Source organism: Megalops cyprinoides, chromosome 15 (assembly GCF_013368585.1).
Source record: "Megalops cyprinoides isolate fMegCyp1 chromosome 15, fMegCyp1.pri, whole genome shotgun sequence".
Taxonomy (NCBI): domain Eukaryota; kingdom Metazoa; phylum Chordata; class Actinopteri; order Elopiformes; family Megalopidae; genus Megalops; species Megalops cyprinoides.
In genome coordinates this window covers 3,987,438-4,003,819 of record NC_050597.1, presented here as the reverse complement: position 1 = coordinate 4,003,819, position 16,382 = coordinate 3,987,438, and the positions used below count along the sequence as shown (strand labels likewise).

Sequence of the window (16,382 nt, the reverse complement as noted above, 5' to 3'; positions counted from 1 at the left end):
CAAATACAATTACCCCTTTCTCTTTCGATTATGCTTGAATGATGCTTTGCGTAAGAAATTCTCGCTCTCTGTCTCTCATTCGCCTACTGCGAAAGCACACAGTCGGTTACATTCTCCGCTCAACAAGGCCCGGCCTGCCTTCCTGCCTTCCTGCCTTCCTGCCTGCTGCCACTTCTTAATAGGTTACAGCTGGAAGGGGTGGGAGGGAGAGGGAGGGAGAGAGAGAGAGAGAGAGAGAGAGAGAGAACAGAGAGGGGAGGGGTGAAAGGAGAGCCGTGATGCAGACGGTAAGTCACATGAGCAGGGATCTGTTTACAAACCGAGCAGGAGCAGCAGTCGGCTCCATTATGAGAAAAGTGGGCTGAGGCAGAGGGGGGTGTAGCTGTGGCTGGCGGCTGGCTGCTGGGACCAGGTGAACGGGATCGGCTTTTTCGGCAGAACGGAGGGGAGCACACGGAGGCCGTAGAGAGAGCTGCGAGTGTCAGGCTGACGGCCGCTGACAGAGAGGCAGACGCAAACGGAGGAGGAGTCCCTGCCAGCTCTTCTGTTCCTTTGTCTTCAGCTCTGGCACGGGCAAGGGGTTTCCACTGACAGCAAGAAAAAAGGAGAAAAGGAATACCCTGTACATGTGAGAAGGGGTATCAGAGCGGGAACGCCAGGAGGATCCGGGAGCAGCAAGAAAAGGCAGAGAAGGGGTGAGGCTGGAAGGAAGTGTTTTGAAAGAGGACAAAGCAGTGGCTGTGTTCACGGTGTTATGCACGCTTGGAAAATCTGGGATATTGTCAGTTTTCATTGGGGTTAAATCCTTTTATACAGGGCTACATTATCTCCCGGTTAAGACTGAGGACGTATAGAGGTTTGCCTCTGAAGATGAATGCCGCTGATCCACTGACAATCTGTTGACTTTTTTTTTCTTAATGAAAGGACAAGCACTTGTAATAAAATCTGATCTGTTTTTCTGCTTCATGGCCCCTGATTCTCAACATGAACATAGATGTGAATAGACATATTTTAAATATTCTTTTTTGAAAGTCCTCTCACTCTTATAACCTGTCAACATCACTTTCTAGAACAACAGAGCAGAAGATATTTTCCAGGAAAAAAACAATGTCTGTGCTGACATGAATCTTAGGACTGACTGAATTATTTTTCGTATTTTATACAACCACTGGAGCACGCAGAAGTATAGACCTGGCCGTGGCGCTCAAAGGGTTAAGTACGTATCATTGAGATTGGCCAATCTGTGGAATTCATCGTGGGCACTAAGGAAATAGTCCAGAATTGTACAGCTTTTGAACAAGGCTGTCCATTGGCTCATCCTCTACTTTGGCCTGCTCCCCCTTCCCCCTCCCAGAGACAACAACCCTGGCATCGATTTGCTGAAATTACTGTTGCTGTTTGGAGTCCGATATTATACAAGCACTCCTTGGGTACCATGGTGAGTACGTATTGCAAAAATTACATAGGGGTTTGTTGGTAGCGCAAATCAACCTACCAACAAACTCTAATCTCTTCACGTTATCTTACTCTTACCATTATGTGCAATTTATCCTCCAATCTTGCCAAGACTGACGATCAGAGATTCAGTAAATCACATGCTGCTAAAACCACATGTTCCCACCCAAACACTGGGGCGTACTCGCTCTGGAACACGAGCACAGCCTTACAGCTCACAAAAGACCACAGGCACATCCTCCCAGGTTCAGGGTTAGAATTCCCTTACTCTCATTGTATGTTACATTATTAGCAGACGCATCTGGGTGACACATTTTAATAAAATATAAAACATTAAAACAAGTTATGAAACATAAAATAAAGGTGGATTGCACTCACCAACAAAAATAAGAACTAAGGCTTAATAAATGCATTTTGCATGTGTTATCACACCTGGGAAAATCTAACAAATTTCAGCCGTCATTCTGTCATTGGTGTTCTCTGAATTTTTATCGGTTGGATTTTTACAGCAGGATGTCATTACAGTGGATATTCAGGTTATGTACCTCACTCATGGGTTCTACAGCAGTGCCCTGCCCTGGATTCAAACCAACAACCTTCTGGTTACCACTCCAGCTCCATTTTCTGTATAATGCCAGTGTGTATCTCAGGGTTCCTTGCACAGAAGCTCCTTCTTCCATTGTCTCCCCTGAATTTCCACAGAGACCAGGCACTGAAATATCGGGGCTGATGAGTGCCCCCCCACCCCCCCACCCCAAAGAGCAGATGGAGGCTCAGTGGTAGCAGAGCCGCAGACGCATGTGTTTGTATTGTGTGTGGCCAACTTCCCAGACCCCTCTGGGAGCGGAGGGCGGGGCAGCAGCCACATGCTGCTCCTGATCCCCCAGGCGTCTGCACATGGCTCCGTCATAAATATTAAGCGTGTAAACACGGAGCTCCTCTGACGGGCCACTTCTAAGTGCCCGCGGCGCTTGCACTTTGACCCCATCTGTTTGTCTCGCCGGCAGAGAATACCCTCCCCCCTCCCCTCCCCTCTCCCCTCCCCTCCCCTTCCTGAATGAGGGCCGGAGCATTTAGGCAGTGTTTATTTCCTTTTCAACCATCTGTATGATAGCTGATATAGAATCTGCCACATGTGTTTGACCTTTTCCAGGATCGTTTCACTTAAAAATGCTGAAGGATTGTATGGCTGGAGCAGTACTTTAAAAGTAAACAGGACAAAGGGAAGGTGATTCATATAATGTATTTTAACATTAATAACTGTACATCATTGTAATAATGTAGGTCACACACTGAAATATGAGAATATGAAAACAACCAGCTGTGATATGCAACTCAGAGTGCCCTCTCTTCTGGCTGGGGCAATGTATTAATGTATATGAAATTATTCTCAGATTTTGTACATTATTTTTGTATTTTCTTATCCAGAGCAACTTACATAGGTTACAATTTCTCATGATATCCACAAGCCCTGCTCCTTACCAGTACACCGCCACCCCACAGTCTTATTTACTGAAATATTTCCAATTGGCATTAAGTAAAACTGGTACTAAATGCCCCCAGCAGAACTGAAATCACGTCCGAACACATTTGCCCCATTGTTTTCATGAACTTTATTTATTCCCAATGTTCCATTTTGACACATCTGACCAAAGGACAGCCTTACACGTGAATAAATATGTGTACATGCATATACAATATAATACTGAGCAAGGGTGTAGCTGAGACAACATTAAACTCTCTGAAGAGATCTGACACTCTGTATCATCTGAGCATGTCACTCTTCATGCTTTTTCAACTGACCTTACATTTCACTGCTTTTTACTATTCCTAAGATTGTGAACTTCTGTGCACTGAATAATCTGCTGAAGTGTGGTCCACATGGACCAGGATCTAAAATCATTGTGTTCAGATCTAAAATAAGTTGTAAACTCATACACTTAGATCTAAAATCAGACCTAAATACATAGGGTTTGGAGCCAAACTCATGTGTAAAGTCATCAATTTCCATTCTATATCACAAAGCTATGCAGTACAACCAAATACACTCATCGACTGCATTTAGCATCCTGCCAGTCAGTCATCAGAAGTGTAGATTTGTGGTTGAGCAGGAGAATACGCTGGCTTTGAGTGTCGATCATGCTTCTTTAATGAAGGTGCTAGAATTTGATCCAGGGAAAGTTTACAGGCAGAAATGTATACAGGCATGGCTGGGGGGCCACATGATGTGGTCATATAGAACAGGTCATTGTTGCCGTGACAATGGCAGACCCAGAGCCAGGCTTATGGAGTCCATTCTTCATGCTTCCCATTGACGCAGAGCAGTGGGTCATTAGATCAGAGCAGCTGTTGAGCACAGGCCTGGAGAGACCACAGCCTCACCCAGTGCACAACGCTATGGCCTGAGTTTGCTCCTCAGTAACCATGCTGAGGAGTAACCAAAGAGATGTCTGCTCCTAGGTAAGACACAGCCAGGTGCCGGCCTATTTTTTCATGTGCACGGGCTTGTTATTGTGTTGCATGGTACTTGACAGGACGAGTATGTCTTAGAGAACTGGAATTACAAAAGCAATTGCATGTGTCATGTTTTTTTTATTTTGAAGTAGATCTTTTATTGCGTGAATCTAGACTTCCTGTTGAGCAATCTATTCTCTGCCCTGGTGTGGAAATTCATTTGCAATGAATCTAGTCAGAACTTGTGACAATACATTCTTTTGTGTTTTCAGTATGACTAGTCATTTGAAGTTGATATTTTCAGGTATAAGAAGATACTGTGCCTTTAATCAAATACTGTCTCTTCACTGTAAAAATTTGATTAGATTGTTTTATTAAAATTGCTTTCAGTTAGTACATAATCAATGTAATGCATATTTTATTCATGTGTTTTGAATCATCTCACACACAAAAACAGGAGAGTGATGAAATGGTTTGAATTTGAATAGCACACACTTCTCGTAGGTAATGCAATATAAAAGAATGGAAGTTTCTACATATACAAATGTCATTTACATTTACAAATTTCCTTGTTTATGCACTGTTGGTAAACACCAAATCCAACAGAACTATGAACATTTCCATGATTGATAAGACAAATTGTTTTGACGTTAGTTTCTTAAATGTACTTACTTATGTATGTAGCCTAATATAATATTGTTTAAATATTATTTTAAAACTAAAATATCAACGTATAAAGGTTTACCATGAACTTTTACAATCAAGTATGCATTGGCTATATATATGTTGTCCACGTAATGACAAATGCTGGCCCTTGGATGAAATTTTAGGCAGCTGGTAAAACAATGCAATTCCTCCCGTATGTACACAGACTGGGGATTGAAGGTCAAGAATTACAACACTGCCAACGGATATTTTTAGCGAGGCGCTTTTATGCCCAACCGAAGATAAGAGCTGCAACATTAACACTCACCCTGCAATTACAGATTACACAGACTGCCCACCGACATGCGTGCGATCCCAGCACATCCTTGAATTCATATCTCCTCCCTGATATTGTGCAGCAGATTAACCATTGGCAAGAGAGGTGGTGACGCAATGCTCTCCCTTGCACAATTAGTCAATATGTTATTACTGCGGACGTGCAGGCGGTAGTGTGGCCAGAGACCCGAAAGCTTAACAGCGGAAACAAACCCTCAATTCAGGATAAGAAACATAACCAGCTCGACTCTGCGGAGAACGCGGCGTAAAAACAAAGCGGCTCCTTGTTTCATGTGTGTTCACTATCGTCACTCTCGCAGGCCTGCATCGCTCGGCCCTCCGCCTCGCGAGGGCCAGTTATGTCACTAATCTGTACATTCAGAATATTTTGAATGTTTCCTTGTTTGAAAACAACCGCTGGCTCCAGAACAATTTCATAATGGGTTGGCCTTAATCTTGTAAGGACTTGTTTCACTTTCTGGGACAGGCCGGCCTTTATGGCCCTGGAATGTGTCACTTATCTGACAGCGCTGTGTGGTGACTGGTAATGGGTGCCTGGCTGTAGCAAGCTGGAGCACCTCATGTTATTGCCCGCTATCTTTTGCCAGCAAAACCTCCAGCCTGATCTGTCGCACACCAGCGAAAAGCACCTCTGTCTCAGTGGGTGAGCAGTAATATGCTGTAAAAAGTTAATGGCGATGAGGATTTTGTTACGGGTGCGCGCCTCGTGTCGTGGCGGTAGAATGTGCAGCAGGCAGGCGATCAGGTTTGGGCCCGGCCTGGCCCTCGGTTCCTCTTGTGTTACCATGTCACGGGGCAGGGCGGGGACAATGCCTTCCCCTCTGTCTGAGCTCTGAGCTCCAGGGCCTCCTCGGTCTTCATTCCAGCTTCTGTGGTATGGAGCAGGTTGGTGTACTCTCCCACATTACCCACAATCCACCTCTCTTAATACTGAGCGCTGTGCGGACAGGAAGCAGGTGCTGATTTTAAAGTTCTTGATGTGACCTGGCAGGGGATTGAACCCGCAACCTCCCAGTTTCCAGAGGATCTTTAACCATCCATCAACCATTCAAGCCAGAATATTTTTGACCCATGCTCAATTGAAGAAATCAAAACTGATTTGTTTGCATTATATAGGGGCCATACTGATAGATTCAATTTTTTACATTTTATTCTGGCTTTTACCCAACACCATTTGCCAAGCAAAAACAGGCCTGCTTGCAGTGAATTGTTGTTGTGCCTTACACAATTATTCGGTATTTGGTAATTCTGCCCTTTTGTTCCAGTGTTCACAGCTCAGGCATGTCTTTGCTCTGTCCCGGCAGGATGTCTGTGCAGCCTAGGGGTACAGAGTTCCAGCGAATACTGTAAAATGACTTCCGACATCTACCACCTTCCCCTCAACGTGTATGTGATCATCCTGGGGATAGGCCTCTTCATCTTCATGCTCAGCATGATATTCTGCTGCTACCTGTTCAGGTAAGGCGGACCGCGGAACCCGGAACGCACAGCCAGATGTAATCGCTCGGACCCGGGCGAGCGCCGCGCAGAGCAGCCCGGTGCGCTCCGGGAGTCTGTGATCACAGTGTGATGTCGTATTTGCAGGGTAAGAAGACACGGGACGCGGGAGCAGTATGGATATAATGAGGTAGGCTAACGCGGCTCCGTGGGAGACGCCGCCGCATTCTCGCCTATCAGATAAGCGAGCTGACAGACGTGAATATGTAACAAGTTTTCACCTGCACGGCGCCTCATTAATTCCTGACCTACTTTTCATATCGCTGTTGAGAGCACATGGCAACGTGCAGAAACACCTGTACAACCAAACAATATATACATGCTTGTACACATGATTTACATACACCGGACATGAATATATTGAAATTTGTACCATTCACACATGACAATTCTATTTATTTTAAGAAAAAAATTCAGCTATTTTTTTATAATGAGTATAATTATAATGAGTATAATTTTTAATGAGTATAAGTACTGAAAAACACTGAATTCTTTTGATTTTCCTCAGGTCGTTCTAAAAGGAGCGGGAAAAAAGCTGAGCCTCCTTGGAGTAAGTTTTATTAACACTTTCCCTCAACGTTACTGTAAACCTAAAAGCACAATTTGTGCAACAGTTCCCATGGGCCCTCTTGGGTGTTATTGACCTGTCATTTCAAGTCCTGGTCAAGTGCGCAAATCTCCCAAGATTCTGATGCACTTTTTTGTTTAATTTGTAAAGCCCGATGTTTTTCCCCCTTTTCCCCCTGGTTGTGTGCACCCACTTGCATCACAGAGATGCTGCTTATTGCTGCAGTCCCCACCTATGACCCTGGAGAGCGCAGACAAACACATCCACTCCTTCACAGCACGTGATGTCAGCTGCCACTTCTTTTCAGCTCACAGTCCCTGTGCCAGGCTTGCACAGACATGTACATTGCCCAGGCAAATTTTCGGGTGCCCAGCTGACCAGTAGGGAGCCGCTGGTGCTCAGTGAGACAGACAAACCCCTGCTGACCTACTCGCACCCATCCCCTGCCGGAATTTGTTCTGCTGGCGTGGGCTCCCAGTCGTCTTCAGCCCATGACACGGCAAACCTGGGCCCTAGAGCTCAGGTTGCATTCAGAGTGAACACCTTGACCATTGAGCTACTCAAGAGCCTCTAATTTGTAGAAATGCTGTGTTTAATGCCAGACTCACTTCAGGCCATGATTGTGTTTACAGATTTAAAAAAAAAAAATAAGCCAACACTGGGCTCCGTGTGAGAACTAAAAAAACTGAAATGTTACAATTTCTCTGGAAGTCCACCTGTGAAGGAATTATGGGACTGAGATCTGTGATGTTTCCCATCTTGCAGCAGACATGTGCCGTTTGCTTGGAGGAGTTCAGGACCAGAGAGGAACTCGGCCTGTGCCCATGCTCTCACGCGTTTCACAAAAAGTGAGTGACCTCACCTCCCTCTCTCCCTCAGTGGCTCTCAGCGTGTGATTTGAGCAAGAGATACGCAGACCACACTCAGGAGAAAATATGCTCGCATGTGAATGCATTTGCTTAAACATGTGAAAGCACGCAACCAAAGAGCAGAGAAACAAGGTAATGCCTAATGTTTAATAAGTATACAGGAGCTGTGACTGGGGGATACTGAAGAAACTCCAGTAAAATGTCATGGTGTGATTTATTCCTCCTTTCCTTTGTAGAAGCTGGATGTTCTAATCCCAGTCTTCTTTTATGTATCCAATGGAACCAAAGCACATTCTCAAACTCCCAACGTCACTGGGAGACAAAGCCAACAGGTTCATTGATCTTCATGTTACCTGGATGGGTTGAGAGCTGGTGTTGCTTAAGATAAGACAAACCATCCACATCACTTAAAGATCAAGAGATTAGAGACAGCTTTATCTCCAGCTGTCAGACACATTGAAAATTTTTCAGTTCTGGAGTATTCAATCTGATTTGAAAAATGATTTGAAATATGAAAAGAATACCATCTTCCCACATAAGGAAAAAGTGCTTAGTTTATATCCACAACTTCAGCTGAAACTATGCAGCATAACTTCCACAGATAGTCATCTTGCAAACATCACTGCACTGACACACAGAGCCTTTTCTTTGATAATAACCTTTGCTCTTTCGGGCTTAGACTGCAGGACTTGTGATGTTAACTGAGTACACTGTGCAGCTTAAAGTGCAGTGCTGGAACACCAGCTATACTACCTGGTATCATGCACCAGTATCAAAATGCTACACCCTTGTACTCCTGTTTGCATAACCATGGCATGCAATAAGCCTGTTTAATGTCAAGTACTCATGCCAAGGAACTTGACCCCATGTTACCTCAGGATGTGTTGTGGTGTTGGGGGGGTTGTTGATGTACCATAGTTAGGTCACATGACCCTTTCACATGACGTCAGGATTGGTCAGGTATTAGGCGGCCTAACCTTTCCCTCTCTCTCAGGTGTCTGGTGAAATGGCTGGAGATCCGGAGTGTCTGCCCCATGTGTAACAAGCCTGTCTGCAGGCTGCAGGCAGATGCCCCCCAGGGCTCGGAGGGCCCCCAAAACCCCCAGGAGGTGTGAGGCTGAGGAGGCCCCCACCCTAACGCCATCCTGACTGGACGGCCTTTACTGGAGGACCAACACAAAACTGCAGGAGCCCCACCTGACCCCCCCCCACCCCCCCAAAGCCCCCCCGCCCCCGCCCAGCACCCTCTTTCTCAAAGGATCAGTTTTTTTACGCTGCCCGCACACGGACAAACTGCGGAAAGTGGGTGGTCGAGCGCCTGGTCTTACTTCCCGAAACACGACCGATAAACTCAGTACCACGGGACACGGGAGCCAGGAACTTGCTGGAATCAGACTTTGCAGGAAACAGACGAGGGAACCGCTCTTGAACGGGACAGATGTTGCCTGCATACCTGATCGCCATGGTTACTGCCTGACGGAGGCCGAGGAATTCTGATTTTGGTGATCTTGCTGCATTCCAGTAAAAGGGAAGGACAACTGTTTCAGACACCCTCGTCACCGCATAACTCTAATAGCCCCCTCAGTTACTTCTGACTGGTAATTTTGTATCATTATTTGCTTTCAATAAAGTGTAATGTTTTGGTGGTAAAAAAATGCTTTTTTTCTTCAGAAGAATTTTTTAAAATTCTGTACCGATTAGTGTATCAATGGCTCGACAATGAAATGTGACTGACTTTTAAAATACTTGAATCTCTGAGACCTAACTCCCTAATACAAGGAGGAAGCATGCACTTACCCTACAAACATACATTACTTGCGGCTGCTAAATGCTATTACATGCCCAATACAAATGTTATAATGATTCCTCAACAATCAACACTAACGCTATAAGAATGTACAAAAGAAGTAGACAAGCACATATTGAGATTATAAACGCAATGTTTTTTTTTCCATATTAACAACTGACAGACCGGAATGACTGGATGCTGCATCAGAGGCATGCCAACACTTTCACAGCAGTGCGGCTTACACAAGCCTGGCCTGATCTGCTGAGAGGTTCAGGCTTTTTTTCCTGCATAAGGCAGAACTGAAAGTCCTGTAAATACTCTTTCGTAAGTGGGCTGCATAAAGAAAACAACCTTACGCAGTGATTGCACAGTCTTGTGATATGTTCCATTTTGGTGCATTCTCTGATATGGTTTTCACAATGTTTTGTGTCTGTTCTATTATTTAACCTTTAAAAAATGCATCTGTACAAGTCTAGTTCTGATTAGAAAGGAACAGGAAGAGGATATTGCTAATAATAGCATCACTCTTGGTTTATAAACGCTTGGGTTTATATTTTAGAGAATCATTTTAAAGTCTCTCTACTAATACCTTTGGTCTCCTCATACTCCAGTACTTATTCTTTTGTGATTGGATGTTTTTCCCCAAGCAAGAACATGAGCCTCTTTACCAGCACGCTAAGGTGGATCACCTGGTCAGAGCAGGTGCTCAGAACAGCTAGCCAATGAGAGTGAAAAATATAATCAAGCCACAGTGGTGTAGATCTCATTTCTTCTTTACTTGGGTTCAGCATCGTAAATATCATGGGATTTAAGGGTTACAAGAGAACACAGAAACCTACAAATATAAAAGTAGATTGTCCTCTCTTTTCTTGAAACAAACAAGCTAACAAACGTGGCTTACATAACCCTCAGTTCCTCACCTTTAATTTTCATCCGCGGTTTCATGCTGCATAGGTACAGAGACTGACATTTCAAGCCATACGGTAACCAGAACATGAATTCCTTATGTCCATTTCAAATCAGGTCAAATGTGGTAAACATGCTTCAGTTTTTTCCCGGGGAAACTCACAATGTCTCAATTGTTCGCATGAGAACTCTGTGGGGCTGATGGGTACTGTAGTAGATTTGCTCCAAAGGTTTTCAAAATACTGCTTTGCAACCATACACACCCCATTCATCCATTTTAAATCTTCTTTAACCCTGACTAACAGGTCATTTGAAGGAGGTTGCTGCTGGGTTGGAACTCCTCGTGTGTGGGGGAGGGAGATACATGCTGCAGGTGAACGTCTCTGTAGTCAGTGCTTCCTCCTGTCAGGGCAGTGAGAACGCTGGACTCTTAGGGACTCAAATGATTGCGCTGTGAGGGAGCAGAGCAGGAAATCAAACACTTCTGCCGCTGCTCCGACTTGCCGTGAGACGTTTGTTGCTTTGCCAAACAGGTTCGAGCACATCTGAGCCTTCATGCAATCACTGTAAAAGACTGTGGCGGCGATTAAGTGGAAAGTTCTTAGGAATGTGGCCACAAGCAAATGACTTTATACCCTAAAGTATAAAAAGATTGAGGAAGAGAGAGGGAGAGAGAGCGAGAGAGAGAGAGAGAGAGAGAGAGAGAGAAGATCAAACCAAATCAGAGATGGAAATGTAGCATGTCTGAACTTCTACTGATAGTAATTGTTGCACCATCCATACATAGCTACACTAATCTCAAAATCTGTTTAGTTATAAATGTCAGTGTAACATCATAAACAGTGTTCATCATATGACATGGCGGTAAGGTTGAATGTGTAGGCAGTGTTTCTCAATCCTACTCCTGGCAGCCCACTGTCCTGCATATCTTCTGTCTATCCTTGCTCTACCTACCTGACTGAACTCATCAGTGGCACTTTTGATTAGCTGAGCACACCTGATTTAATCAAGCAGCAAGGATAGATAGACGATACGCAGGACAGTGGGCCGCCAGGAGAGGCTGAGAAACGCTGTACTAAGGCACTTTCAAGTTCCTGAAATTCAGGCCTGTTAAACTAAATTTGGTACATGTAAAAAAAAAAAAAATTAAAAATGTAATGGAACTGAGTTAAACTCAACCTTGATCTGAGAAAATGGAATTTGTGAAGATGATTGTCCAACTGAAGTTTGTGTGTGACACAGCTCTGATTTGGGAGGCTCTTGAGCGCCTTCCACACAAGACTATGAGTGAAGTCAGTCTGGATCTATTGAAGGACTGAGATGTCTTTTAGTTAACTTAGGCATGTGTGCCCCTCCTGGACAGAAAATGTTTCAGTGTCCATGAACCAACCCTCCATACCTAAAGAAACAACCAGACATCAACCAGAGAAGGCGGTTATTGTAAGTACCAGTTTTGATCAATGATGGATGTGAATACCAGAGGGATGCTTTGTGGAGCAATCAAAATGAGGCATGCCACAGAGACACATACCACCAATTCCTTTCTAAATCTCCACATGAAGAAAATGCTTTGTGTCGTGACTGATGCAAACCACACATTAATCAACTGAGACAAAAAGGACTGTGAGATTACATAAGAATGACAGGATGTGTCAACGACCTGCTAATACAGGGAAATGTTTTGGAAAAACAAAAATTGGGGCTCCACCCCTGTTCTCTCCACCCTTACTACAGTGTACTGTACGTATGCTTCTCTGGGGTGCGCTTTTCCTTTTGCGTCATTTTTATTCTGTTTAATTGTTTAACAGCTGGTTGATCCTGTGGGGGAAGGTGACACAGTGAGAAGAATGCTGAACCTCAGACAGCAAATATTAAGACACCTGAGTGGTTTCTGTTGTGTACATGTTTATACGTTTCTTAAAGTGACAGTGTCAGGGGGAACTGGCTTCAGCAAGCCTCCCATCACACGTTAATCTCAATGGCCTCAACTCAGTGAATGAACATTAGCTTTGAACATCCACTACCGATGTCAGGTAGGTGCTGTTCACTTACTTACTCTTTGGCCAATCCCTTTTTACTGGGAGAATCTTTGGCAGGAGAGTCTCTGGCCATGTGCGTGCAGTGAAATTACCATTCATTGGTCACCCTCATTGCACTTCAGTTTGTGAGGTGATAGCAATTTCGTAGAATGTTGATCTAACCAAATGTCTTTGTAATACAAACATAGACCAATCTTTCCAATCTCGTACTGGTGGGACTGGTTACTTCAACGTTGAATTGAAAAAAAAAATTGAATTGTCAAATTTTTCATGCATTTTTATGAAACATGAATTTTCATCAACATGAATTTTGTATTGAAAATTATTATCATTATTTTTTTTACTACTCTTGTACTGCCTACCAGCATTCGTGTTTGCATTTCAAACATCACCGGTAAACTGTCGCCACCATGCGGGTGAGGACAGCCACCAAACGACAACAAAGGAGATTTTACTTTTTTACTGTCAATAAATTGTATGTAATGTGGCCTGTGTACCTAGTAAGTGTACACAAAAATCATATTGCTTATATTACAGTAGGCCTAATAATTGTAATTTATTTTATTCGTTATTTCTATGAGCATTCTTCATGAAAATGTACGTGTACACGACATCTAAATTTATTCATACCATTTCTTATTGTAGTAAAATTTGCATATTGGCATATTTTAGAACGGCTTAATGCAAATTTATATAAATATAATATTAAAACTACAAAGAGCAACCGCATCCATCTTCATAATAATAGCATGCAGGTAGCTGTTACGAGTGTGTATCTTGTGCCTGATAGGCTGATGAGTAGAAGGGCGGAGTTTTCTCAACGATCCGCCTGACAGTTGCGGCTCACAAGGTTGCAAGGTGATGAAATCCTACCAATTTGGATGAACGGCCAGGTCGCCGTCCAGATGAAAAAACATATAATTTGTGACGCTATAGTAAGATTCACATCCGTGTTTTCTTTGCAACCAGTTTTTGCAAGAGGAAGCCAGGTGTTTTTTTTTTTTTGACAAAAACAATCTCGTCTTGGATTTGAAACAAACCTGGCAACCCTTGTTCTGGCTCGCATGCCCCTCTGACGTCACTTGTCCGGACATCCTTGGATTTGCTGTACTGGAGACAGCTCGCTAAGCTGCCTGCATTGTAAGATTCCTCCGTCGCAGTGTTAAATCGACTTCGAGAGGGTAAATACACTCGGCCAAATAGCTAAAATTGTAATGAACACGACAGGTAAATAGACACTGATTAGCTACCGTGCAGAATGTACTCAGCTTAGTTAAAAACATAGCAGGCAAACTAGCCTAGCAAGGTATGGTGCGATCTGAGAAGGCGGTTCTATACGTGATGCTAGCAGGTTGCAGCGTCCTAAGATCAAACACAACGCAACATTAAATGATTACAGCTGCAAGTATAGTACTTATTCATTATTGCTCTCATGCAGAATGATGTACATGAAGTAGTAGTATTATTGTAGTTTGGTTGGTAAATGGAATCGGACTTCACTACAGCTTGATTAGCTGCCTAGCCAGCTAGGCCTGTTTGGCTGCAAGTCGCATGCTACGAGTTCATAGCGAAATGGTTAGCCAGCGAATTGCTTTTTGCAGTGGAGTTTTTCATGTAGTATGTTTAGCTAACTAACGTGCATTGGTATGAAATGAGCAGTGTGCATTCCGTCTGCAGAATAACGTTATAAGCGACATTAGTCTGTTTTTGAAAGGTAACCAAAGCGCTTTACTCTTACTCTATGTACAGGTTAATTGATCATGGCAGGACACGATGCTGGAACCCAGCACCAGTTTACTGGTTTCGCGAAACACTTCAATGCGTACACCATCACCGGAAGGAGGAACGTAAGTCTTTCAGACCATCCTAGTCTTTGTTAAAGCTTAATTGAGCGTAAGCACCTCGAAGACCGATTGGGGAAAACAGTAGTGAGTTGGACTTAGTCGTTTGTTTTGAAATTAAAAAATAAACTAGAAAATCGAACGTGACGTGCATTTAACCCTATTAAAGGTCATTTTCTTGCCACTACATCTCAAACACCCTGAATCGAGGGGACATGCATAGAGTTAACTGTGCCATTTGAGTCCTCATTAACCAACTAGCTAGCTATTTGGGAGATGTTGATCTAACCAGTAACTCCTAATTAGCCTCGCCTTGTGCTGACCTTGCTGTAGTGTATAAGCTCTCAATAGATTATCCACCCCCGTAAAATAAATGAATGACCTATTTGCATCATTGCCTTTCCAGTGTGTCCTGGCTACATATGCAGGCATCGCTACAATTTTCCTCTTCTTCAAGCTGAAGCCCAAGAAGCAGAAGCAGGTCACAGCAAAGTAATCAATGGTGAGGAAATATTTGCTTATTGGTCTAGGCTGCCATTCACTTGCATTCTGATCATTACCAAATTTTTGTGTGTGCTTGATTAGTATGGATAATAGTTTGCACCACCTTGGTATTACACATGTAATCATGTAAATACTTAGGCCATCACAGAGGTCACTGGTTATCAGCTGGTGCACAGTATGGTTATAGTACTGGAACAGGGTGCTGTAGTCATAGTAATCTCTTCAGCAGCCATTGTACTGACGTGATTGTTCTTCTTCACCTTATCACAGGTTCTTCCCTCTCAGTGCTCTTTTGGACTGAGTGAGCTGGTCGCTGGCTTTGTGTATATGGATACGGCAACCTTTGTGAATCCCTAATTTATGCACTTCAGGAAAATAAAGAGCGTAAAAAACAGAGAATGTGTGTTATTTACAGTGATGTGCACACAGTGAGGGGAAGAGAAGTTCAGGATCCTGGGAGTGGTTGTGTAACACATCCAACACCTAACATACAGCTTCAAACAGGAGTGTCATTCCCTGAATCGAATCTCAGTATAACACATGTTTGAAGCAAATGTGTAGCATTGCGGTTGAATAAATGTTTTCCTTGGCTATAATAGTGAGAAAATACTTGTTACATGTACAATACAATGTTCACAGTACAGGTTGTATTTTGGATTTGTGAGTTTGTATGAAATCCCAATACCCCAGTTAGTGGGGAACCAATATACACACAACAATTTAAAAGACAAAGCAGATTTTGTCCACATGTAAGCACCTGTGTGTGAGGTGAAAGTGAATGGCAGGTTTGGATTGTTTGTGTGTGCTCCAAGCAGAAGCTCCTGGGAGTCCTTAGGGAGGTGACTGTGTCACTTGGCCGATATGCAACCATCTTCTTTCTCATTAAATGTTTTCAGAGACCTACAATGAAACTGTTGTTATTCGGTAGTTGTGGAGGCGTGACCTGCACTTTTTTTATTGAAAAAAACTGAACACTACTGTGGCAATCAATGGTAAGTGTGAACCCTATAGGAAGATGTTGCCACTGGACATAATGAACTGTACAGTTCTATTTTGATTTTTTTTTATCACTGAAATTGGTGGTTTAAAAATGGTATGTTCAAAGCACAGACCTGAGAACAGGATCTCCACTGCTGAGTATCAGTGTACCCTGTCAGTATGGCCATACAGCTCCCTGGTTATAAATCCATGGTCATTGTCCCCACTGTGCCACAATACTCCCAGTGGGGGAGAAAACCAGAGAATGTATTGCTCCTAAAACAGGCATGCTTAGCTACAAGAAACCAATAATACCAGTATCAGAAACTGACACAAATTGTTTAACTTACATCTGTTTAATACACATATGTATGATTTGCACAAGCTGAGAGAAGAAAACAGCTGTTTGACAGCCACAAGGTCCTGACTTCTCCCCTAAGAAAAGCCTCTGAAAAGTCAGTGCTCTAGTGTTAATATATG

At 43.4% G+C, this 16,382-nt stretch overlaps 2 protein-coding genes across 3 annotated transcripts; both read left to right on the top strand.

Annotated features, from left to right (window-relative positions):
- Positions 1-267: 267 nt before the first annotated feature.
- LOC118790509 (RING finger protein 122-like) lies at positions 268-9,053 on the top strand. Its single transcript, XM_036547445.1, has 6 exons — positions 268-1,438; positions 6,216-6,369; positions 6,496-6,538; positions 6,917-6,958; positions 7,742-7,824; positions 8,840-9,053. The coding sequence occupies exons 2-6, from the start codon at positions 6,263-6,265 to the stop codon at positions 8,958-8,960; spliced, it is 396 nt and encodes a 131-aa protein (XP_036403338.1). The 5' UTR covers positions 268-1,438; positions 6,216-6,262; the 3' UTR covers positions 8,961-9,053.
- Positions 9,054-13,653: 4,600 nt separating this feature from the next.
- On the top strand, positions 13,654-15,318 carry LOC118790460 (ATP synthase membrane subunit DAPIT, mitochondrial-like). Of its 2 annotated transcripts, none has more exons than XM_036547375.1 (4): positions 13,654-13,806; positions 14,329-14,426; positions 14,827-14,922; positions 15,195-15,318. In XM_036547375.1, the coding sequence occupies exons 2-3, from the start codon at positions 14,340-14,342 to the stop codon at positions 14,914-14,916; spliced, it is 177 nt and encodes a 58-aa protein (XP_036403268.1). In that variant the 5' UTR covers positions 13,654-13,806; positions 14,329-14,339; the 3' UTR covers positions 14,917-14,922; positions 15,195-15,318. The 2 variants fall into 2 exon arrangements, with proteins under 2 accessions (XP_036403268.1, XP_036403267.1); XM_036547374.1 differs by having other exon boundaries at positions 13,655-13,760.
- Positions 15,319-16,382: the final 1,064 nt, after the last annotated feature.